The sequence below is a fragment of the Heliangelus exortis genome, chromosome 16, assembly GCF_036169615.1.
Source record: "Heliangelus exortis chromosome 16, bHelExo1.hap1, whole genome shotgun sequence".
In the NCBI taxonomy this organism is placed as follows: domain Eukaryota; kingdom Metazoa; phylum Chordata; class Aves; order Apodiformes; family Trochilidae; genus Heliangelus; species Heliangelus exortis.
In genome coordinates this window covers 14011213-14036117 of record NC_092437.1, presented here as the reverse complement: position 1 = coordinate 14036117, position 24905 = coordinate 14011213, and the positions used below count along the sequence as shown (strand labels likewise).

Sequence of the window (24905 nt, the reverse complement as noted above, 5' to 3'; positions counted from 1 at the left end):
GCTTCCCATCCGGACAGTTCATTGGAAGAGTTACCACAGCTTCTGCCAGTGTGAGTTCACAGCCAGAGTCAGGGGAGCCCGGGTCAGCACTGTCTTCTCTTTTGTGCTCCAGGTCAACAGAAACATCTTCCTTCAGAGAGAGGGGCTGGGAGGTGACTCCTGAGCCAGCCCCTTGCCCCAGGGCTAAGGAGCCCACACTGGACACAGGTTCCCCCAGAGTGACTGGCACTGCCAGTGGGGAGGCAAAGCCTGTGTTCAAAAGCATGTCCTGTGCCAGACCAGTCTTCCCCTTTGCTTTTGCTGATAGCTCAGCTTCAGGCACACACTGATGTCCCTCCTGGGCTGCCCTTTGCTCCCCTTCACTTTGCTCAAACATTTTAATCTTAGAGGCCACTGAGGTTTTCCTGTAGCTCTCACTGTCCTGCCAGCTACCCGAGGCCATGGAGTCATCTCCATGCTCCTGGGTCACAGCTTCTGTCCTCCCAGTCATGCACATCAATGCCTCAGACTCTATTTGATGTGTCCCATTGTTCACTTGCAGCTCTCCCCTGCCTTGGCAGATCAAAGTTGAGGACAGGCTTGTCTTGCTTCCCTGAAACAACCCTGTTACAGGGGAGTGGGAGGACAGGACATCAGTAGTTTCTTTGGCAGGAGACTTATCCTGCAGTGGCTGTCCCAGAGTAAGATCACTGTCCCTGGCAGTTTCTCCTACTGCAGGGCTTCTGCACTGCACATCTTGTTCCACATCAAACACCAAGTCCCAGTATGGCTCATGTACTTTGGGATCTGTAGTGTAGAGCATCTCTCCAGTTACAGGACCCTCATGGAGCACGTCCCTCATGGCCTCAGTGTGCTGTTCTGGTTCTTCTGCTTTGGGAGGCAGCACCAATATGCAGGAGTTTTTGTCATGGGTCAGTTCATCCATCCCACAGATTTCATCTCTGGTCATTTTCCCTGATGTGGTCTCTGCATTCTGGGAGAACTCTTTTATCATTGTCTTCTCCTCCTGGAGCAGCTCTTCTGTGGCAGGGACTTTGCTCTGGACTGCTTTTGCTGTGATAGGGTCCATGTCCTGGGCCACTTCCCCTGTGGCCAGGTCTCTAACCTGGACAGGCTCTGCTGCAGCATCTGTGTTTTGAGGTGATCCTCCTGCAACAGGACTTGAACTTTGGTGCTGTTTCCCTGTAACAAAGCTCATGTCTTGGGGCTGTTCTTCAGATTCAGGACTGGCACCCTTGGGTATTGCTACTTTTGCTACAGGACTTGCCTCCTTGTGTGCCACCTCCACTGAGGGGTTCCCATCCTTGGATATGCCAATACCTCTCACATGGCTGGTGCCCTGGGACAGGTTTCTGTCCACAGGCTCAGTGCCTGGCACTGGCTCTGCAGGGACAGGGATGGATTGCTGGGGAGAGAGCACAGGAGCAGGTGTGCTGGGCTCATCCCCTTCAGGCTCCAGGGTGTTGTGAAGGTGGCCCTGCTGAGGCACAGCTGATGGACATGACTTGGTCTCTATCTCTTCCATCTGAAGAACCACTCTGTCACTTTCCTCCTTGTCACTGTCTGCTCCAGGCCTTCCTGAGAGCCCCTCCACTGCTGTGCAGATGCCTGGGCTCCATCTGGGCTCCTCAGCCCCACGGCTGTCCCCTGCCACACACAGCTTCAAGCCTCCCACTGGGCTTTGCAGATCCATCTCCTGTGGTCCCAGCTCTGGGGGACATGATTGGGCTTCACCTCCCTCCACAGCTTTGCAGCCTGGCAGCCCAGCAGAGGCTTTTTCTTGTTGCAGGGGCTGTCCTTCCTCCTGCCCTGAGGTGGGATGTCCCACTGGGCTAGTCCCATCATACCCTGTCCCAGGCTGTGCTGGTGCTTCAGCAGGTTTTCCAGACACTGCTCCTGAGGAAGATGATTGGAACCCTTCTGCTGCAGGTACTGTGTGCCTGGATCCCCCTCCAGACATGTTCACAGTGGCTTCTGGTCTCTCCTCCAAGCCAACCTGTCCAGGAGCCTCTGAGAGCAGGTGTGTTTTGCTGTCCTTCTCTACCTCTGGATCTCCTAAGTAGATGATTCTCTGGGTTGCAGAAGTCTCCAGGCTGTCAACACCAGCCTTCACTTTAATTTTAAGGAGCTCTGTGGCTGTAGCTGGCACTCTGGTCTCCTGTTTTCTGGAAGCATGCTCCTTGGAGAGCACCTCATTTTCTCCCTGGGGAGGCTCTGGCCCCAACATCTTGGCCCTTTGCTTATCTTGAGGCTGCTGACATGGCTGGGGCAGACCTGGCTCACTCATGGTTGCTTCCTTGCCCTGCTGTTGTGGCTTCTCCTCTGTGCTCTCAGCTAGCAGATTCTCTGCCTCCTGCTTGGGCTCCCTCCTGGTCTTCTCACAGATCTCATCCTCCCACACAGACTCAAAATCCTCTGGACTAGCAATCATTTTTGCTCTCCTCTGGGTATCCAGGGCTGCATCTGTTGGCTCTTTCAGGCCCACCACTTCCTTGGCTGTCCCTAGGGCTGTTTCCACTTGTGATCTGCTCGTGCTCTTTTCCATCTCTGAGGTACCCGAGTGTGCTTCTTCTTTCTTGGCTCCCAGAGCTTTCTTTAGAGCTACTGCTTCCAGCCTAGGAGTTTCTCTTTCTATAAATACCCAATGTTCTGAGCCCTGCATTGCAATTGGAGCAAGAAGAGTTAGCATCAAACATACTTCACTTAACAGATGCTGAGTGCTGGCATGGGTCACAGAAAGCTGATCTGCCAGGGCTGGACAGGGCTGGCTAAATTATTATTAATACAATTATTAATGCAAGAGTTGAGGCAGGGCCTATACAAATTCTGGCAACTTGCTGATGGAGAAAATGGACTAGAAATAAGGGGCTGATGGTATGACAGGACCTGAGCCTCTCTATCCTCTCCAGGGACCATGCTTGGCTCTAGGTGGTGGCTCACTGACAGTGAAGTGTTGGAAGTACTGAAGTGGGAGCAGTGCTCCCAGCAGACACATTACCAGCTACCAGGGCACCTCCCATGAGGCAGGGAAACACAGATAGTTAAACCCAACTGGGACTTCCTCATGTGAGTCCTGTTTTCAGCTGGTTCTAGCAATCCCCATGAGCAAAGGGTGAGACTCATTGTAGGCAATGGTTTGTGTTTTGAGTAGCTTCACTCTCAGTGCCATCCACAGTGCACTAAGACTACATCATACTTCAAAGAGAATGAGCAAAGAAAGAAATTGCCTTTAGACATGAGAAAGGCTTTTTCCCACTCCTTTCCCCTTCCCCTTCCAGAATCAGATGATGCATCTCAGATTCATTCCAAAGTCTTCCCTTCCAGAACTTCTCCAGGGAAATCTCATCAGAAGCCATTATTTAGGAGAAGATTCTAGGAATGCTGAAACCAAACGGTTCAGAAAACTTAACCTGTAAAAGGTTACCTATGAAACGTAAAAGAAGACCACAAGCCACAGAAAAGAACCAAGCAAGGGTATGGAGTATCCTGCAGCAAGGACCCTGCAGGTCTGTGATACAGCACCCAGGTATCTGCTGTGCAGGGCAGGATGATAGATTGCTGCAACTACACTTGGTACAGTCACATGTTGGTCCTGCAAGACAGCTTAAGACTTCCCAAGTGCCAAGAACACAGCACTGCTAACATTCACACACTTCCAAAACAGAAGGCAGAAAATAACCCACTAGAAGACAGCAGCAAGAAAACATTTTCTACCAGTGAGGAAGCCCAGCAGCCTCCCCAAGCACCCCAGTGAAGCTGGCAGACACATGAAGGGCTGTGCTATGGGCATGGTCCTGCAGAGTTCACCAAGGGCCTGGTCACCATCACCTCTGCTGTGACACAAGCTGCTGGGCACCAGGGCTGACCCTCTGCAGCACCACTGTGCACCTCAGCCCTGGGGAGCATAAGGGGCTGGCTGCCTGGTCCCCATTCCAACTGGGAAAAATGTGAAAACGTGAGCCATGCCCCACATGAGGGAGTCAGGGTGAAGTTTTGCAGCACTTGCAACTGAAATGGAAGCCTAATAAATGATCCTGATTAAGTGGAAACAGGGGGGTAAAGGGAAGCAGAGAGAGCAAGGGAGGGAAAAAACAAGAGATTAGAAGAGAGAGAGAAAGAAGAAAAATCAATTCCTAGTGGAAGACCTTACACAGAGGTGAATCAGAAAATGGTGAAAACCCCAGGCAGAAAACTGATATGTTCCAGCTCCTGCCTCTGTACCAGGCAAAGCTCCTTAGGTTGAGGGCCCCCAGCTCTGCCCTGGCAGCACCACGGCAAGCAGCAGCCTGGCCAGCCTGGGCAGGAGTGTGGCTGCCCCTAAGCAGGGGGGGCAAACCAAGGCAAACCAGGCAGGGACACCCTTCTCCATGGCACCTGCACCCTCCACAGCCAGGCAGCCCTGTGCACCCACACAGGTGCTCAGCAGACCAGTCCCACACCAGCTCCCTGTAGCATCATTCAACAAACAACCCCCCCACTCTCTGCTCCCAAGCTCTGCCTGCTCTCCAGGTCCCTTCCTCCTCACCTGCCTCTAAAGCAGGTTTTTTTCTAGTCCATGGAAATCACAACAGAGGCAGTTGGTGACTGCCAGGAGCACCAGGTTGCACTTGGGTCCTTCACAGTTGTGTTTGACCAACAAAAGCAACACTATCAAAAACTTAACAGTTGCACTGGGCCAGCTGGGAAGCCCAGGTTGGTCTCTGGCATCCCCCAACATCAGTCTTCCCATTCAGTAGCAAAGCTCAGGAGCAATCCAACTTTACTTTCCCAAGTGCACCACAGCTTCTCTTCTGCTCCTGCATTGTGGTCTTTTTGTTGAATCCTTTCTTCAGCCAAGGCAAGGATGGACAGGTTTTGAGCACATGTACACATCTCTTCAGTGAAGCCCTCTCATCCTCCTTCTCTGGCTGCAAACCATTGTCCTTTGGAGGAGAACTTCCTGGGATGAAGATGGTAAGTTTCTTCAGACTCATTCTCTGAACTGAAACTTGAGATACTGAGTTGAAGATCAAAAGCCTGAAGACAAATCTTCTGAAACCTGGAGCAATGTGTTCCACGGCAGCACCGTTTAACCAGTAAAGAAAACCCAAAAGCTCCAGATTTGTTTCCAAATCAGTTTCCTTCTCCTCAAACTTTGCTTGGGCACATCCTTTTCCAAGGGAACAGCCAACTACTCTGTGGAATGATCTGAACTCTGTTCTGGAGGGCTCAGCACCAGTTCTGGCAACAGCTCTGGTTCCACAGCTCGTGGCAGCCCTTGTGTCTCCAGAGCTTGAGGACCCCCAGGCATGTCCGGAGCAAAAATACGGATCCTTGGGTATGTGCTCCAGGAAAGAAGAGAACTTTTGCAGCTTTGAAGCTCAGTAGGCTGGCAGGACAGAGGGTGTGCCAAGAAAGGAGCTGAGCCTAAGAAAAGATGATGCTGGGAAGGGTCTGTCTATTAAACAACCTTGACTTCCCAAGGGATAATTTACTTCCACATTTCCCACTGCCCACCACAACCCATCTGCTCCAGGAACAGGAGCATTTGCGAAGGCAATTCTCACCATGGTCTAGCATCACAAGACAGAACAAGCTGGTAAAAAGGAAAGAAACAACACAATGGAGCAGACATGGTATTCTGGCCTTGCCAGCAAGGCCCATGACCTTGACTGAGCCCAGGATAGGCAGAAGGCTTCTTTCTTCAGTGTCCCTGCCATCACTCTTTGCTTGGCAGGGAGACCCAGCTCTCCTGGGAGAGGAAAGCATGAGCCTCACAACAAGGAGGGGGGAATGACTGAATCTGAGATGTTTAGACACCACACTGGGCTGCTTCATCACCCAGAGCTAAAGAGACTCCCAGAACCTCTTAGGCCAGCGTTCTGGTCCTCCAGCAGGAGTAAGGAGAGAAGGGAAGGGAGGAGATGCCTGTAGCTGGGGGTGACAGATAACCCAACCTTGATGGGTCTGAAGCCCATGAGCACCGAGGGACTTTCTGGTTGATTGTGATGAGAGCTCCAAGCTCTGCAGATGCCCTCATGTCACCACCCTCTTGGGGTCATGAATTCCTCATGGCAACCACAGGCCAGGAGAGGACAAGTTCTTCTGCTGAGATCCAGCCAAAGATGCCCAAGAGAAACAGTGGTGAGGTCACCATGGCAACTGCACCCCAGTGCTGCCCTGGTACCCTGAGTGTCTCCAGAGGGTGGAAGATTCTCCGAATCAAGAGGTGTGCATCTAATTTCTGCTGTTTCTTCCCACCAGCTCCTAAATACTGGCACACAGAGGGTCGCCCCATGAACCAGGAGATGCTGCTGCAGAGCCCAAGTTCACTGAAGGTGTCTGAACCCTTGTTGAAGCTCAAAGCTGTGTCCAAGCCCTCACTTTTACACCCATTCTGCCTTCAGAGGACATGTGCTCCAGACAGCCCATGTTCAGGTCCAGTTTGCCAGTGCTGACAACTTCTGCACTGACTGAGGGAGATGACAGCAAGAGAGAGTGAGACCAGCCTCCCCCCTGCCTCTGCCTTGTCAGCCCCCCTGCCCAGCACTGCTCGTGCTCCATCTTCCCTGAGGGAATTCCCAGCAGGATGTGCACTCAGCCACTGCTGGGCACCACACTGCAGAGTGGCTGCATCCAACCACACCACAACTAGCTCTCAAAACCTAGTTTTCTTATGGTCAGAGAGAGAGTCTTATGGTCAATCTTCTCTTGCCTGTCCTGGGCAATAGCAAGCACGGTATAAGATAAAACCTCCATGCAAGCACTGCTGAGAACCCACATTCCTCACCCATGGGCACTATGTGAGGACACTGCAGGCAGCATGACCCTTTTTTGCACAAGCATAAGTCCAACACTCCTGATGTCTCCAAAGATGTCCTATTTCAGAGTGCCTGGGCCTGGGGAACTGTAACTGTGGTCAAAGTGAAAGGGAAGCACAAGGAATTGATGAAGAAATCTTGTAGGTCCCTGTCTGCTGACACCTGGAGCAGGCACCCCCAGAGTGCTGGTGCCACAGGGTCAGCCCTGCCTTGGGACCCCCAGCACAGCCCCCTCACCCACACAGCCAGCCCTGGAAGGCATCTCCCAGGACCCTGTCTCACAGCCCAGAAAGAACATCCAGGGGAGCAGGTTTCACCACCAGCCCTGTCCTGGTGAGGGATCCTGCCCATCTCTGGAGAGGGGACGTGTCTGGGGGGGGCAGCAAAAGGCTCAAGCCTTGCTCAGAGGGCAGGAGCCACCTTGGCAGACCAGAGGGACCCAGAGGGGAGTGGACTGTGAGAGTGAGGGGAAGGGAAAGAAGGAGGATGGTGACAACCTCAGGAGAGGCGACCAGGCTTTTCTGCGTGAAAGACTCCATGCTTAAGGAGGCTCCATACTCAGATGCAAAATCGTCTAGGGTGTCCTCTTCCATCATCTGTGCCAGCATGGAAAGGCCAGCACCCACAGATAAAGAGAGAGAGAGAGACAGACAAAGAGACACAGAGAGAAAAAGAGAAAGAGAGAGAAAGAGAGTATATGAGAAAGAATGAAGGAATAAATGGTGGGTAGGAGGGTGGTGAGTGGGTAGATGGAGGGAGGGATAGATGAACAGAGGTCACAGCTATGCCATCTCTAAATGCTCTATTTACATCTCCACACTCTATTTATTAGTTTGTAAAAGAGATGTGGGGTGAAGTCCCTCTTACCAGCTCACTGCTTTGATGTGAGCCTGGGCCACCCAGCAGGCCTGGCTCTCCAGTCAGTGCTGGGGACCAGCACAGCAAGCACACACACCATGGATTCCCTGCTGTGCCCATGCCTTCCTCACAGCCCAGCCCCACATCCTCTCTCTACAAGACAATACTGGGCACAGTGGACCCTGTGTGTAGTGTCCACCCTGCCTGGAGCTGTGTCCAGGCACAGGGCTGATTCCTGAGCCTCCTTGAGGCAAAGAACACTGCACGGGGGAGAGGAAGCAGGGAGTTCAGGATGTCCTTGCCACAGGAACCCAGTCCTGCGGAGTTCTCAGCTGTGTAACACCATCACCCATCACACACCACCCTCTTCATGTCCCAGCATTCCCAATTCCAGCTCCCCAGGCACCTTTCACACTCGTGGTCCCACTGCAGAGCCAGCAGGCAGAACTCAAGGAGAGGAGCATGTGGGTGCAGGCTGCCAGGGCAGCACTGCTCACCCCAGGTCCTGGCTGCTGGTGGCACCATGGGACACCTCTGTGCAGGCACCTGGTCCTGCTCTGCTGAGAACAGCCCTTGGGCAAGAGGAGGCAGCACAGGGGAGCTCTGGCAGGGCATTGCCCCACAGCAGCCCTGCTGGTATGAAGGGCGAGGAAAGCCCCAGCCCAGCTCTCAGGTACCCCCAAAGCACAGCTCCCCAGAGAAGGATGAGAAGTTCAGCCCCAAGCACTGTCTCAGCACTGGGGGGGATCACTACCAGCAGTATGAAAATGGTTAGGTTGTTCCAAAACTTGGAGACAACAGCCTGGCCAAAGGCCCCCTTCCCTTTGCCTCATGTCCCCACCATGTACTTGGCTCCACCAGGGTAGTATCAGAGGCAGAGACCCAGAGCCCAACACCTTGCAGCAATCACCTGGATCCCCTCTGTAAGAGAAGTAGTGGAACAAACCTCACTGGCCTTTTCTGGGGTTCCCTTTGGTGTTCCATCCTCATGCTTGGGTGAGGAAGAGGCTGGTGAAGAAGGCAGCCTCCTGTCCCGTTCCCTGTGAACCAGCTTGCTGTTGGGCTCCTTCAGGGTCCGCTTCAGCTCATTGATGCTGGCCTGATGCTTTAGCAAAACATCTTCTGGCTTGTCTAAAAACTTGGGGAATGAGAAAAGAAGGTAACTATGCTTAAAGCACCAACCGAGGCAAAAGAAACGAGCAGGGGCACTGGGAGGGTTTGCTTCATGCTGGGCTTGAATTTCTGGGTTTCGAGAGCCAAATTAACAGCATGTCAGAGCACCCTGGTTTGCAGTTATCACTAAGACCATTGCAGGAAGCAACAAAAAGGCAGCACATGGCTGAAACCATGTGGCAGGCTTCCCTCTGTGAAGGGCTCAGCATGTCCCTTCAGCACTTTCAGCATGGCCTGTTGAGGACAAGCCAAGGCACCTGGAGGAAGGGAGTGGGCTCTCCCTTGGGATCAGCTCTGATTGGAAACAGCAGCCTCCTCTGCTGCTCTCTTGTGCCAGGCACAAAGGGAACCTGATCTTCTGTCCCAGCAGGGCAGAAAATGACATTTCCAATGGAGCTCCCTTGGCACGGGCTTCTGCCACAGGGCAGGAGGTCAAGGGCTGGTCAGAGATGTTCAACGTGCATCCAAGCCTGGATTAACATATACCAGCCTGGGGGAGGGTCTGACCTGCTGTGGAGAGAGGACAGCTCAGAGGCTCAACTGCAAGGTGGGATTTGGCATTGTTTTGTGATAGAACAGGCACCAGGGTGGCACCCTTCATCCTGCCACAGAGGTGGGCAAACTGGCTCAGAGCAAGAACCAGCAAGTCTGGCTTCTGTTTTGAACTCAAACCTCTTCTGAGGTTCGAAAGAAGTCACCAAAACACCTCCCCAGTAGTTCTCCTCAGCAACAGTCCAGACACCCAGACACCCCTGAAAACTTTACCAAATTTTCCAGATCCTGAAGTCTCAGAGCAACTGATGAAGGAACTCCCACAGTGGACCTGAGTGTCTGAGTGTGGAGAAGTGCTTCAGTTTGCTCACCTCTGGGCTCGGGGTGTGCTGAGGGCCAGGCCAGCAGTACATGCACATGCAGCAGGGTAAAAGCAATGAAGGGCAGGGGAGGGCCTGGGACCGGTGCCCACCACCACGGCAGAGCCTGCCCCGAGGTGCAGAGTGGGACAGTGAGGATTGTGTGGTGCCAAACCCCAGGGCTTGGCTGCGTCTGCCCCCATCGGCAGCTCCAGTGAGGAGCCAGCAGAGGGGAAACATCCAGAGAGCAGCTGTGGATTTTAGGCTGTGATGAATCGCTCCTGATGGGAGGCCACCCTGGACATGGAAGATTGTGCAGGGGAGAGCACAGCCTCCCTTATTTCTGTGACAGCCTGCCCAAAGGCTGGGCAGATGCAGGCAGCTGAGCAGGCACTGGAGGCAGCTCAGGGACACGTTTGCCTCCATCAAAGTGGGATGGCAGCCACAGCTGCAGCCCAGCTCTCTGCAGAGGGGATCAGGCTGCAGGAGCAGGGGCTGTGGGCAAGCAGAGCCGCTGGGCAGGGCAGGGGATGGAGGCAGTTTAGGGCAGGCAAAAGCAGAGCATGGGTCAGAGGTTTGGCAGGAGCAATGGGACCAGCATCCACAGGAGAGCTGCAGGGCTCGACAGAGAGGAGACATGAGGCGAGGACATGAGGGAGTCAGAATCTGGGTCTTCCCAATGAGCCAAAGACTCGGTGCAGGGGCTCGGCCATTGCGCCTTGGGAGGGCTCTTGCTCACATGTATGACTGGGAGTACCTTACTTAGTGGGATAGAAGATGCTGTGTGTGCCGGGGCAGATCCCAGCTGTCCACCCACAACTAACCCCTTGCCTCAGTGCATCTTATATTCCAGTAAATAGGGTGACACAGTTTTGCTTTGGAAGGGATGGACAATATGATGCACCAATGAAGACTCGGATACTCCAGAGAGAGAATACCTCCTGCTTGTGCCTGGGAGTTGTTTCATGCTCCGGCTGGCAGCAAAGAGAAGGTTAAAAGTAACCAGCAGGGTCAGTCAAGGGAACTTGTCACAAACATCACAGTTAAGTTGGTGGGCTGGTAGGTGAAGGACTGGGCCCCCCTCCCCTCACAGTGTGGGGCTGAAATGGGCTGGGGTGTCCCTGGGTCAGCCCAGGGGCTAGGGCAGGGAGCGGTGGGCTGTGGCTGGGCAGTGATGGGCAGGGGTGGGCGCCAGTGTGCCTGGCCTGTCCCCATCTCCACCCCCATACTGGAGCAGTGCTGCTCCCAGGTCCAGCCCTGCCTGGGGACAAGCCAAGCTGACCTGGAGGGTGCTCAGGAGTCAGAGTTGAGCCAAGCCCCTGTGACAACTCCATTTCCACTGGTAAGGCCAAGTGCCATAGTTCAAGGGTTCCAACAGCCTGGGACGTGGCTGGTAGAGGAAGAGCTGCAGGGGACCATGCTGCGAGGTGACCTTTCCTGCCTGCAGCCCAGCCCTGCTGCCTCTACCTGGCCCCCTGCCTGTTCTCTCCAAGTGTGAGCCAGCCTACCCCTCCACCTCCACCCTCCTCTGCTTGCCTTGTCTGTACCTTCAGCTCCTTGATTTTTGTCGGGGTGGTCACCTCCTCATCCTCCGTTTCAGACCGTCTCCTGCTGCCAAACTCACCATCATCCTGCTTCTCACCCTCCGCCCCGGCATCGTGGTTCTCACTGACAGAGGCTGGGCGCGAGAACTCTGCCCGTGGGGGAGAGCCTGGGTCACCCCCCAGCCCTGACACCCCCAACACTCACACCCTAGCCCGTGTCCCCCACCCTGCCAGCTCAGACCTGGAGTCCGAGGAGCCCCAAACACTCTGCAGCAGGGCTGGCTGGTCCCAGGAGGTCTCAGGGCACAGGGAGCTGGGGGGGAGCTCTGTCCCCAAGCTGCCCAACCTCAGCCCTGCCACATCCCCCTGCTCACCACCCGGGGTGGTCACACACCCTCTGCCATAGGGACAGGGTTTGGGACAGGCTCCGGAAGGAAGCCTGATGGCTGCCTTATCCCTGCCGGCCCTCTGCCTTGCAGAAATGAGCTGAAGCAGCATCCCCCTCGCTCCCGCCAGCGGACCAATCTCCCTCCCCCTCCCCAATTTGGGGCATACCTCCATCAAGGCTGCGAGACATGGTGTACCGTTTGCTGGAGGAGCGCTCGAAGAAGGGCGCCGGGCGGTCGATGAGGGCGCTGGCCTGACGGGTCTGAGCCTGCGTGCGGCCGCTGTAGCGGAACTTGGAGCCCATCACCAGGAAACCCTTGGGGGGTGGCTCTGGGGACACCAGCCTGGGGGGGAGAGAAGTGAGGTGCCATCGGTGAGCCCCCTGAGCACCCGCTGTGGCAGAGGCAAGAGCATGCCGCTGAGAAGGGAGGCCTGGAAAGGGTCTAGAGAAGGTCTTCTCACCTGAAGAAGGTGTGATGCTCGATGCAGACCTTCCAGAGACGCTTGGCAGAGCGGTGGTTGGGCAGCTTGAAGCCAATGGTGCTCTCAAACTGCTCGTACTTTGGGAGAGACAGAGACATGCTGTTACAGGCAGGTCCTGCCCTAGAGGACGTGGTGGAGTAGGATCTGCTCTGCCAAGGCTCTCAGATTCCCCTTGCAGAAGCCATAACCAAGCAAAAAAAAAAGGTCTTCTGCAAACCAGAGCTGGAAAGGTCCATGCCCAGCCCCAGGAGGTGGTAGGATCATGCCCCTGCACTTTTGGTCTCAGTACTTTCCTCAACTGTAAATGGCTTTACAGCACAAGAGAAATTCCCTTGAGAAACTAAAAACCTTTTACAGCTCATTTTGGTGAGAGAGCATCACTCTCCATTTTAGATGCACTGTCCTTGCCCTCCTGCCTGCTAGAAGAGTGGGTGGAAATGTGTTCTCCCATCAGCTAATGTAAAAGTTAAGAGTGAAAATAAAGTTGGCAAATGAACAAAAAAGCCTCCTGATGTTCTTTTGTGAAGCACGGAAGACACATGAAAAACGGCCCTCAGTCCCCCTCCCTTAGCGACCTCCCTTATGCCAGCAGGGTCGTGGTGTCTGGGGTACCCAAAGCCCGATGAAGTAACTTTGCCAGAGAGAAAATGAGAGCATGGATAAAACAAGCACTGACAGAAAGCCTTAGGATGGCACAGGAGATGTGCTCTCTTGGCCATGCTTGGGGCAGGGGCAAGGACCTCCCCACCAGGTAGCCCCAGTCCAGCAGAGCAGGAACCCTGCCATGCTTTGAGACCGTGCTGGCCTGTGGCACCCACCTCACCCGGGCGGATCTTGATGTAGAAGTTGCTCCTTTTGTAGGAAATTTTGAGTATCTTGGGCCAGGCAAAGCGGTTGATCCTCAGTCGGTCCCTGTAGATGAGGAGGCCATTGGCACAGACACCCAGCATGATGTCAATGCCCTCTGAGTCCTGGAGGAGGCAAGAGGGACAGAAGTAGACTGGTCAGCTTCCCAGCAAGAACCAGCCCAGCCAGCCGTGTCATGCACAGTGAGCACTCCTGCTCAGTGCTTGTCTATTGGGAACAGGCTAACAGAGAGGTCACTCAGTCACCAGCTGGTTGAGGTTGGACCTCTAAAGGGCCTCTGGTCCAACACAAGGCTACCTTGAGACCAGAACCATGCCCTCATTGAACTTCTGTTGTAGGAGGAAGGGGCTGTGTAGGCAGCAGGGCAGATTGTGGTGGCCCTGGCTGTCACTCAGGCAGCCCCATAGATTTGTACCTTGGCATGGTGCAGGTCCACCCCATACATAGAGAGCTTCTTGGCATTCTCCAGGAAGTGGATCTCTGCTTCTCCAGGGGTCATTCCCCTGCAGCAAGACAGAGAGAAGGACACATGGCAGGGTGCTACACCAGGCACAGGCCAGCTCTCCGGTACTTTGGTTGCCACAAGCCCATCCCCTCCTGGAGCTCACCGGTAAGTCTTGTGCAGTTCCATGATGCGCTCCTCCAGCTCCCGTGTCTGGTTGGGGGCAAAGCGGAGCTCGCTGACATAGTTGCCCACATGCTCCTCAGCATCATAATCCCCCAGCTCAGCCTGCACAGCATAGGAGCCCAGCAGGGCATGGGTAACAAAGGAGCAGGGCAGGCGCCCCGTGATGATGTCTGCACGGAGCTGCAGGCACAGATAGTATCTGCAGGAGGGGGAAGAGGGTGAGAGCAGGGCAGGGGTCTGTGCCCTCCAGAGTGGGCTGGGGCTCCCTGGGGAGCACCCACCCCACCTCACATGACTCTCTGCGGGGACTGCCACCTCCCACGGCCACCTTCCTGGCCACACTGAAAGATTTAGACGTGGGACACGCAGCAGGAGGGCAGTGAGCACCCGGACATCCTCCAGCTGTGCCGGTCCTGCCTGAACCCTGCCCCTCCACATGCTCCCATCCAGTCCCATGGAGGGCAGGCAGGTCCTCACCTTGTGATGTCCTCCGTGAGCTGGGCAGGGTCTGGAGGGTAAAACTTCACAGTGAAGGCGAAGTTCCAGGGCCCACCTAGGGAGGGGAGAGAGCAGTAAGGGCAGCACCTATGTTGGCTGCACACAGCCAGACAGGAGCATCCACTAAGGGTCCCACAGCTTCCTCCAAGCCCAGCACAGGGCAGGGACAAGGGGGCTCCAGAATGCACAGGGAAAACAGCCATGTGAACATCAACACAACTTAGTTAATCCTCCCCAAACAACTGGGGAGAGAAAGAATCACAACTTTAGAAGCCACCAGCTCAGCGTGACTACTAACACCACAGCAAAAGCCTCACATTTCCCAGAGGACAAGAGCCCAAGCTATTCTGCCATGGCCCTTCTGCCATCCCAGCAAAGCAACCTCATGGGCAAAGGCACTGCAAACCTGTCCCAGCAACCCCCCAATTCCTTCCCCCACCTCTGTCCTCCCTGCTCAGGAAAGGCGGTGATGGCACCAAGAGAAGGACTGGGTTTTAGCCAGGACTCCAGATGGGGTCCTTTGCCCCCTCTAACACTTGTCAGGAGTGAGAGGAGAGACAGGTAACAGGCAGCTGAATGACCAACAGTATTCCTGTACCCAGGCCAGCTGCCAAAGGTCCCTTCCAGGGCAGGTGGGGAGGGGAGCCTCTGGAAGGACAGACTCAGCAGAGTCACCCAGGAGTCCCGAGGGACAGCCCAGGGCTGGGGAGGATGGAGCCTCCTCAGGCACTTACTGCGAATCTGCTTCTTGATCTCCTTGGAGGGGTCCAGCCAGTTCTGCAAAGATGAAATAGCGGGGTCAGGGGGGCTCCATGCCATGGAGGGGGTGGCCATAGAGGGACTCCCCGTGCTCACCTTTTGGCTGTCTGAGTCGCAGAAGGTGAGGCCGAAGTAATCCTTCTCCAGGAGGTTGAGGTGCTCACACACCATGTCAAAGAGGACCTGGCCTCGAGCATGTTTCTGACAGAGACACAGAGAGGCTGATGATGAACTGGCTCACCTCTGCTCCCAGACACCCCACAGGTACAGGCAGCACCCACTGGGTGTACGCAGTGAGCACAGGGAAGGGTCAGGGCAGCCCTGGCCTTCGAAGAAACCACCAAAAGGTGCTGAGAGCAGCTCTCTCACCCAGCAGCTCTACTATGGAAACATCCCAGTGGTCTCGGGGGGCTGTGGGGACAGGGCACGGTGGAGCTCAGCCAGTGCAGTGAAAGGCAGCAAGTCCTACAGGTCAGGAAGACCTGATGGCTACCAGCTCATCCCCCATAATACCAGGAGACAGGGATGCCAAAACAGAGAGGGGTCCAGCCAGCCCTGGCACCTCTGCTCCATACCAACAAGCTGGGACAAAGAGAGCTCATGGTGGCTGGTGCTGCCCATAGGACAAGCTCCTTCCCAACACCATTCCTGCTGCTGGTAGTGGTGTCTGGGTCCCACAGCATGGCCTGACAACCAAAAGCCACAAAGAGCCTGAGCCACACACAGGGATGGAGGACACCTTCATTATCTGGTCTTTTGAATTCTCCGGAATTTCTTTTCATTACTGGCAGAACCAAGGCCCAGGATCACTCATGAAGATGGAAGAACTACCCCTCCCCCATATGTTTCTCCTCTGTTTACAGCCTTCCAGCCTGGCTGCTCCCATCTCCCCTTTTTCAAGCACCCACTTCCCCGAGCACCTTCACCAGGCACCCCACAGACCACAGGGCCCAGGGACCCATGTGGCACAGCCCTAGCAGAGGTTTGCTGCCCTCAGCTGCAGCCCTGGGTTCCTTCTGCCCTGCAAAGCTTTTCCAGCAGTTGCAGTCACCCTTCCTGGGTCTCCTCCCTCCTGCTGAGTCAGGTTTTGAAGGCAAGGGTTCACCCACAGCATGTGCTGGGGTTCACAATGAATGGTTTGATTCCCTCTTTTGATTGCTACTGATTTAAGCCTTAACTCAGCGTGCAGGGAAGGCACAACTATTCCCACATGCACAAAAAGAAGAAATGCAATGCCAGCCTTTTTATACTAAACCCTCTCCCCTACACCCAAGGTGGCTTTTTTAGATAGCAGCAGCTCTCTAAAAGTTGACCCCATCCTCTGTGCCACAACAGCAGAAATCTCATCCCGACCCTTGCCTGCTGAGGGCATTGCTCTGCTCTTGAAGCTGCCAACCAGCCTGGGCTCCTGCCTGCCTGATGGCTTTGCTTGGCCAACACTATGGGGACAGCAAGGAGAGCTGACCTTGCCCAGGCTCACACGAGCTGCTCCTGTGCCCCATCCACCCCTGGAGTCCCTGGGCTGTTCTTTTCGTCTTCACAAAGGCTTACATCTTTGTGACAGCCATATTTCCCCAGCTTTATGACAAATTTTACCACTAAAGCAACAGCCAAGGCTGCTGGAGTGTTGAGATCAAAGGCGGAGTTGCCTGTGCCATGGGTAGGACCTCCCGCTGCCCACTTGCCTCAGCCTGCTCACTCATCAAAGGCAGAGACCACGCACAGGCTGTCACTCTCCTGATGTTCATCAGTCCTGGACAGCCACAGCCCAGGGAGGTGAGACCTGCATACAGATGTAGGGTCTGCTCTGTGCAGCCATCTCCAAGCTGCTGCCAACCAGAACCCATCCGCCTGCTCACCAGAAGCAAGTCCAAAGTTCTCCCCAGCAATGGCTCCAGGATTTCTGCTCCTGGAAAATCTCAGCTCTTGATTTTTAAGCAAAGTTGCCAACCTGTAAAAATGTCCCTCCCACCAGGAGGATGCCACAGGTCAGTGCAGTGCTGCCTTCCCCAGCCTGCAAGCAGCAGAGAGCAGCAAGCACTGGGGGCAGACACAGACCCTTCTGGCAAGCACTTCTCCTCCCAGCTGCCTCTGCCCCTGCCACAAAAAAACAGCCCCAAATCCTGCTTTAGGTGGGGCTAAGCCTGTTCTAGATGTGCTGCAGCACGTCCTGCCACAGGGCAGCTGCAGACAGGCCCCAGTCTCCTCTGTCCCTCCCTGTGGTGGCAGTCACTACCAGAAGTGAGGTTCCCAGCACACATGCTGTGCACTTCTGGAGGGCCACACCGTATGAGAGCAGGCAGAGGAGACATCCAGAGTAGGGTGCTGGGTGGCCTGCTGGGCACATTGCCCTGCCCACACACATGGGGAGGCAGCTAAAAACCCTTAGGTAGACCTGCAGGCACATGTTCAGTGCTGCCAGGCTCTGACACACCTCCCCCTGCAGTCCCTGCCTGCTGGCTTTAAGGGAAGGGACAGTGAGGGATGAGGGAACACAGAGAGGATGGCTGCAAACCTGCCTGAAGCAGCCATATGGGTCCACAAGTGTCAGACTTGTCACCCCCTTGTGCACATGTGCACATACCCCCTTTGCCCCAGCACACAGGACAGACAACACGCTGAGTTCCTGAGGAGTCAGCAGACAGGCTGGTGCATGGATATTATGCATATATTGTCAGGAAGAGCTCTGTCCTCCAGCTATTAAGTTGCTTCTTTTTAGCTGTTTTCTATCTTTTGTTTGTCTATCTTTTCAGATTTTTTCCTTAGTTTGAAATTTCAACTGTTATTTCTGTGGCTCCTTTTCTCTGGGAGTGAGGTACTACAAAAACTTGGAAGAACCCTGACATCAGGAATTCATTGGGCTAGGCAGGGTCCTCAGGCCAAGACATGTACCCTCCTTGGTGCCAGTGCACCCTGAAGCTCAGACTCACCACCACCTCACACTCGTACTCAGAGGCATCGAGCAGGGTCACTCTGCAAAGGGCACTCTTCACCTTCTTGGTGGTTTTCTGGGGTGACTTCTGGGTCTTGCTGGGGGTTGTTTTGTCAGAGAGCCCATCCGTCTCACTGTAGTCCTTCTCTTCCATCTCTGTGCCCTGTAGTGGGAAGATGCCCAGGGTTACCCAGCATCATGAGTAATGGAGATGGACAGACAGATGGGGCAAGCCCTCCAACAGCAGGCAGGAGAGGACAGCTGATGGAGGGAAGGCTGATGACCACTTGGGAGTCCACAGCCAAGCCCAGATCCCCTGGCACAGCAGGAAGTGGATGTCCACGAGTCCAAGGTCAATTCGGCATCCAAAACCTTCCTGCCCAACATCCTGGGGCAGCAGGGTGGGAAGAAACAATGGGAACAGAAAAGACAGCAGGCAGGGCAAAGGCAGCACTGTCCCTGCTGTCAGCAGCACAGCACTGAGGCTGATGCTGGGGTACAGCCACTGCTCCAGCCCTGCTAAGAGCTGGGACATGGGACATGACAGTCCTGGGGCACAGGGCCACCCGCAGCAGTGCCACATCCAGCACTTTCAGAACTCCAAGCTGCCATGCTGCTCCTTCTGCCTGTTTGGTCCATGAAGAGCTGTGCCAGAGCCCACCCACTGCCCTGGTTGCCAGGGGTTTCCCCCCTAGGATGTTCCCCCACAGATGATAGCACCAGGTGCTGACAGGCACCCCGTCAGCCTGAGTGAGCAACAGGCAGCCAGAGAGGGGTGGCACAGCTTCTCTTTTCAATGCACCTTCCCCTCTGCTGCTCTGGCTGCTCCCAGGTGCCCCTCACTCACCAGCTCCACGCTCCGGGCATCGGTCTGTGCCGGGGACCTCTCGCTGGCCTCGGCCTCACGGCCGGCAGGGCTGGCAGCAGCGGGGCCTGGGGCAGCCACCTCCAGCTGCTGCTGCTGTTGAGCCTCCTCCTGGGCGTTCTTCACCTCCGAACCAGGGCCTGTCTCCGTTGTCATGACCGCCGGTCACCCCGCACTGCCACCCGCAAGGAGAGAAGGGTGTCACTGGGTACACCGGGACAAGGGGTGCCGGGCGGGCAGCTGCCTGCACACAGCGCTGCTGGCACCCTGCCCACGCCGGGATGTGGCTTCATAAAGGGCCAGAGGCAGCAGCACAGAGGGAGAGGACTTCACACCCAGTTGGGCCAGAGGAATAAAACCATCAGTGGGGGAGGGATACCGGTGGCAGGGACCCACTGCAGCCAGGTGTGGGGCTCAGGCTTCTTCCCTGCACTCATGGCAGGGAGAGGGACAGCCACAACCCCCATGCTTCCCCCAGCCCTGGGGCCTTCACTGGTAATTTTTATGAGTGGGCGGGCTTATTCTGGGGTGAAAAACCAAGCTGTGAGTCCAGTTAAGGGCTGCCCTGACACAGGAAATTGCAGATGTGGACACCACCACACATGACATCTGGGATGGCTGGTTTTTCCCCTCTGGATTTCCCAGCAGCAGCAGCATGCTGGGTTCCCACGGCCAGCGTGGCTGGATGCTGCAGGGCAGCAGGACAAAACTTGTCTCTAGCTCCAGCTTCCTGTCCTGTGTGAGATGCAAAAAAAAAACAACAAAACCCTGAGGCCAGGAACAGGGGAGAGGAAGGCTCTTTCCATGCTTACTGTCCCTGGCTAGTGAGCTCAGTTTCATATTTCTGCAACCTTGATAGCTTTGAAACCATTATGCAAATACTGTGTGGGGCTGGTAGGGCCTCTAGGACAACCCCCCCACATACAGAGGTCATCAGGCACCCTTTGTGATGGTCACCTGAGTCACCCAGGCCCCACCAGCTGCCCATTGCCATGTCCAGCTGGGATCACTGCCACCAGCATGCCCTAGGGCTGTGGCTGAATGAGCTGGCTCAGTCAGAAGCCCACAGTCACATCACCCACCTTTCCCACAGAGAAGCCACACGAGCATCCTGGATCCCTGTTTCTGGAACAACAGCCCACGTGGCACAGGCAGGGAACAAGCTTCTCTTTGAGCAGCAAAACCCGAGGCTTTGCACCACCCCGTCAGCACTAAGGCAGGGATGAGGTCCCCATGTAGCTCCTGGCAATGAAGCCAGAGCCCACCCTGGAGCTGGAGGAGTTGTTCCATAACATGACATCCCACCACCATCACATCCTGTAAGTCCCAACCACCTAAATCCTGTTCTAGCAGGTCTGGGAGAGCAAGCACCTGCTCAGGACCACGGCCTAAGACATGCAGGGAAAGACCACTTTTAGAATCACAGAATGGCTTCAATTCAAAGGAACCTTCAAAGATCACCTGGTCCAACCCTCCTGCCATGGTCAGGGACATCCTTCACTAGATTAGGTTGCTCCAAGCCCCATCCTACCTGGCCTAGAACACTGCCAGGAATGGGGCAGCCACAACATCTCTGGGCAACCAGGGCCAGCGTCTCACCACCCTCACAGGAAAGAATTAATATCAGGAAATATCAAATCTCAGTCTACCCTCTTTCAGCTTAAATCCACTCTCCCTAATCCTATCACTCTGTATCCTTGTAAAAAGTCCTTTCCCAGTTTCCTCTAGGCTGTGCTGCTGCCTGGGGCTCTCACTGCAGCACTGCCCCTCACCCAGCCCTGTGGGCAGTGGGGATGGGGTGGCACTGAGGGTGAGCCTCAGCATGGCAGCACTAAGGCCCTGGGAATGGTGGCCCCCAGATGTCATCTGCACCCAGGGCTGCTTCAGGTCCAGCCATGGGAGAAGGGAACTGAGGCTGGCATGGCCACCAGCACCCTGATCCCTCCACCAGGCTGGAGTGCTCAGCACCCTGGGGGTACCTGCAGGACTCTGCAGGGACCTGAGCAGCACTCAGGGTGAGACAGCCAGCATGACCTGTACCAGCCCCTTTTCCACCCTGAGGAACAAGATGTTTCCCCATGCACTTCCCTGCAGCACTGCAGAGCTCCAAAAGCAGATGTTTATGATGGGACTATCTCTGCGCCTTGAGCAGAAACTACTCCTGACTAGAAGGCAGAAAGAACACTTCTAGGCAGCGAGAAGCCACTCATACACAGTGTTTGGCATCACTCAGCACTTCCTGGATGCAAAACTCAGCTCCAGCTGCCTTGCCTTGCAGAACAGCTCCCCAGAAGAACCCAACAGCAGGGGCCACAGGGCAAGAAGGGACCTGGGTCCCTGCATGCTGCCGTAGGGAGAATTTCACTGACATATTTGCCAGCATAAACATTTAAAAAGGGCTTAGACCACAACTGCAGCAAACTAAGACCAGAGGAAATGCTGTTCCAAATTTGAGTTTGTTTCTAAATATTACCCACAGCAGGAGCAGGAGACTATCCTGCAGAGTGGGCAGCCTGGGCTGTCCCAGCCCTTCCCAGCACCCAGCCTTGTTCATGCACATTCCCTTGGCAGCAAAGCCAGGGTCAGAGCAGCTCCTGTGAGGCTGGCAGAAGCAGGAGGCAGCAGGCACCATCTCGGCTAATGGCTCAAGAACTCTGCACCCATGGTCCCTGCTGCCACATACCAAGCACAACCCTGGTTTTCAGCCAGGGCTGGCTTGTTTCTTCCACAGCTGGACCTAAGATGCACTGGGGATATCTGCAGGACAAACATCAGATTAAATGGCTTGAGTTTAGACTAGCAAAACAGACACAAGGAAACAGCAACTGCAAAGAAAGTCTTAGCAGCATCGGAGGTACAGACCTGCTTGTCATGCTTATAATCTCCTCCCATCTCCCTGCCTGCTCCTCCTTCCCTTGGCGTTTTCCTCTTCCCCTCCTTCAAGCTGGAGTGTGGATTCACGGCTTTCCCAGACACTCTGCCCCCGCACTTCTCCAGCATATTCCGGCTCCAGCCTCCACAGCACTCTAGAGCCTTGCCTTCCTTGGGCTTGCTTTGCCCAAGCTTCATCTCCTTTTCCCTGACCATTCTTTCCCCACTGCTGGGCTGGTTTTCAAGGCTGAGAATCCCTCTTTGTTACAGAGCTCTGCTTTCCCCCTGCTGCTCCCTGCTGAGGCTGCTGCCCATCCATGACACTTCACTTCTGAAGCATCATGGATATGGGCAAGCAGGAGGATCTGTGCAAAGCCCCGAGTGCCTGAACGAGACTCCACAGGCTCCAGTGCAACTGGGGTGCCTGGAGCTGGGTGCACCAAGCACCTTCCACTGCATTCAGCAGCTGCTGAGGGCCCTGCAGGGCTGATCCTGGCAGCAAACCCCACTGTGGGGCTGCAGGACAGTGGGCTGCTGTGGGACAGATGGCTGCTGCAGAGACAGACTGGGATGGGGAGCAAACTGTGCACAGGGAGCATCCTGTACAGGTGGCAGTGGCTGCGTGACACCGGGCAGGGTGTCCAGGTACTTGCCAGCCCCCAAGAACAACAGAGGAGCTCACCAGGGCTGTGGCACCCAGCACGCCAGCCATGGGGCATGTTAGGTGGCAGGGGACAGGCAGGATGTGAGCACGGGCAGAACAGGAAGTGCCCTGAGCCATCCTGGAAACATGAGAGGAGCTCCACGGGGGAGTCCTGGGGATCCTCCAGAAACACATCAAAAGCCAAGAAGGAAACCAGCAGCCAAAGCTTCAGCAGTACACGGCACCCCTGAGCCCCGCTGTCACCCAGCCCTTGCCCCAGCACTGGAGAGGTGCAAATCCCCAAACCACCCCACAGTGCAGTAGGTAGCCTGGAGAGCTTCCCTGGGCTGCTCTCTGTCATGAGCTGCCCTGGTTTGGGTGATAAGGAGGGAAATCAGAAGTGCAGGGCGTCCCCAACTCCTGGAGACTGCACACTGCTCCTCCTAACGTAGGACTGGCAGGGGCAGAGATTGGCACTGCCCCAAAGCCCTCTCCAGCTGGAAAAGTGCCCCAACCCTTCAACTCAGGTTCTAGGACCCACATCCCACCCGGGCTGCTGCTCCCCACGCTGGGACCCTGCTGCCAGCTAAAGCCAAGCGCATCCTGCTGGCCCTACCTTGGTGCCAGGTCCCCATGGCTCCGGCACAGCTCGGCATTGCCAGGCTGCTGCTGCTGCGTCCAAGGCAGAGCTTTCTGCAGAGCCGCCTCTTCCCCAGTCCCAACACCCCCACGCAGTGATTGATGTGTACGGCAGCCGCAGCCCTGCTGGGAATCGGACAGCCCTCCCACCCCACCGCCGGGCTCCTCCCCGCCAGCAGTTTTTGTGCCTGCACCGCAGCCCCTTGGCATAGCTGAAGGGTCCCACGGGGATGCTGATGCCAGCTCCATCCACTCCCTTTGCCTGCAAACACCTGACCAGGGCCGGACCGGACACCAGAAAGCCAGTGCAGGTTGAGATCCTGCCAGGATCCTTCCCAATGCCTGCACAGGAAAGCAAGGAGAGCTCAGCTCCTGCCCTGACTGCTCAGCAAGGAGCTGGACCCACTGCACATCTTCATCCCAAATTAATCTGGCACTTTCCTGCATCAAGCCCCCATCTCTTACATGGGTCCTAGGGTAGCAAAGATGTACTGAATAGCCCACTTGCCTAGTCAGCTTGGAGATGCACCAGCAGCAGGAGCTGAACAGAAGCTCTTTCACCGCCTCTCTCCACAGTGAAGCACAGAGCACAACACCCAGCACATCCTGACAACTCGGCACATGACTTTTTTTCCCCCCTCCTCCTCCCCTAGGAGGGACAACACCACTGAGCAAACACCCGGGGGGGTCTGTCCCAGGAGTGCTCTGTGCCCCTGTAATGTAGCAGCACAAAGTGCCCCATAAAGCACAGTCCTGGCACCCCCTGCAGCAGACGGAGCACAGGCAGGGACACTGGCAGAGCCCAGCATCCAGCAGTGGGGCAGCCCAGGGGTGGGCACGGGGCTGGCTGCAGCTGGGCAGGCAGGGGACAGAGGGGACAGAGGGGACAGACAATACTGACCAGGTAGGCAGCCTGCCAGGACAAGCAATACTCGGGGAGCACCCACCAGCTTGGACACGTTGATGAAAACTCCAGAGCACACCAAGCCACCAGGAGCCCCGGGGGAAAAAACACTGCTGGCAGACTCCTGGCAAGCTACTGCTGTTGAGGTGCATGTACCCACCCTGATGGTCTGGCCACACAGAGCCTGACCACGCTAGGTGCAGAGGGAGAAAACCCTGCTCAGCTCCAACTGCCCAGCTGCTCACCAGGATGAGCTCTCCAGATGGTACCCGTAGGCTCGGGGACCATCCCCACATCCATGATTATCCCTCACACCTGGGGTAATAGGCAGAGTAAGGATCAGTCTGCAGCCCTAAGCCCTCTCCCCACAAGCTCCCCTTGAAGTCAGGCACCACTTGGCCAGGTTGGTGCTCTGTGGGCAGAGGCAAGCTCAGCCTTACCCAGGGAGTCTCACACTGCTGAGTGGGACAGCCAGGGGTGGTCTTGGCTCCAGCAAAATGCAGAAGCCTGCAGGAAGGAAGGACAAGTTATCCCACACCTCCCAGTAAGCCCCCCTCTTCCAAAATCTTTGACCAGTCCATTTGTGGTCTAACCCAACACCCTGACCTCAGCAACACAATCTCCAAGGAGTTCAGCCAGGCTGATCAGCCCCTACAGCTCCATGGACTCTGGGGTCTCAGCCTGGGCAGCCTCAGAATCCTCAATGGTATCTCCAGCCCTGAACCCCCCTCACCCACACCCAGGGGCTTGCAGCTGTGGGGGTGTGGGGCTGGGGGCCACCCGTTCTCTGCTTCTTTGCAGCCCTCACACTGTGGTCAGGGCTGGTGTCATCAATCTCCAAGCACCCACAACTGTAAAACCTCCTTGTCCAAAGCCACCACAGCAATAAGCAGGAGGAGACAGAGAAAGCAAAGGGAAGAGTCAGCCCACAGCCAAGAAAGGAGACAAAGCACAGACTGGAAAAGGAAGGGAAAGGGAGAGAAAGCAGCATACAAAGACTCCGAGCCATGCCTCAGACTGGGCCTGAGGAAAGACCAAGTTTATCGTGTCATGCAAATCCTCCTATCAACCACACTCCTCATCCCAGAAGAGCACTGCCCAAAGCAGGAGGGAAGCACCAGGAGATGCCCTGTCCCTAACCATGGGACATCCCCCATCTGATCAGCACTGAATCCCATGAAACACCCCTGTGCTGGATCCGTA

At 55.6% G+C, this 24905-nt stretch overlaps 1 protein-coding gene across 16 annotated transcripts in view; it reads right to left on the bottom strand.

Annotated features, from left to right (window-relative positions):
* The window catches only part of EPB41L1 (erythrocyte membrane protein band 4.1 like 1), a 65282-nt gene that overhangs the window by 11648 nt on the left and 28729 nt on the right, over positions 1–24905 (bottom strand). For 5 of the 16 annotated variants that reach the window (XM_071759916.1, XM_071759924.1, XM_071759926.1 and 2 more), the window contains 13 exons: positions 18628–18820; positions 17779–17943; positions 14945–15049; positions 14824–14866; positions 14069–14144; positions 13572–13790; positions 13379–13466; positions 12915–13067; positions 12076–12173; positions 11782–11957; positions 11230–11375; positions 10621–10656; positions 8605–8796 (listed from right to left, as the gene is read on the bottom strand). In XM_071759916.1, coding sequence (XP_071616017.1) covers positions 8605–8796; positions 10621–10656; positions 11230–11375; positions 11782–11957; positions 12076–12173; positions 12915–13067; positions 13379–13466; positions 13572–13790; positions 14069–14144; positions 14824–14866; positions 14945–15049; positions 17779–17943; positions 18628–18801 — 1671 coding nt within the window. In that variant the 5' untranslated portion in view covers positions 18802–18820. Of the gene's footprint in view, positions 1–34; positions 2657–7297; positions 7397–8604; positions 8797–10620; positions 10657–11229; positions 11376–11781; positions 11958–12075; positions 12174–12914; positions 13068–13378; positions 13467–13571; positions 13791–14068; positions 14145–14823; positions 14867–14944; positions 15050–17778; positions 17944–18627; positions 18821–22775; positions 22880–24905 lie in introns of those variants that run through there. The other 11 variants (XM_071759911.1, XM_071759910.1, XM_071759915.1 and 8 more) reach the window with 6 other exon arrangements.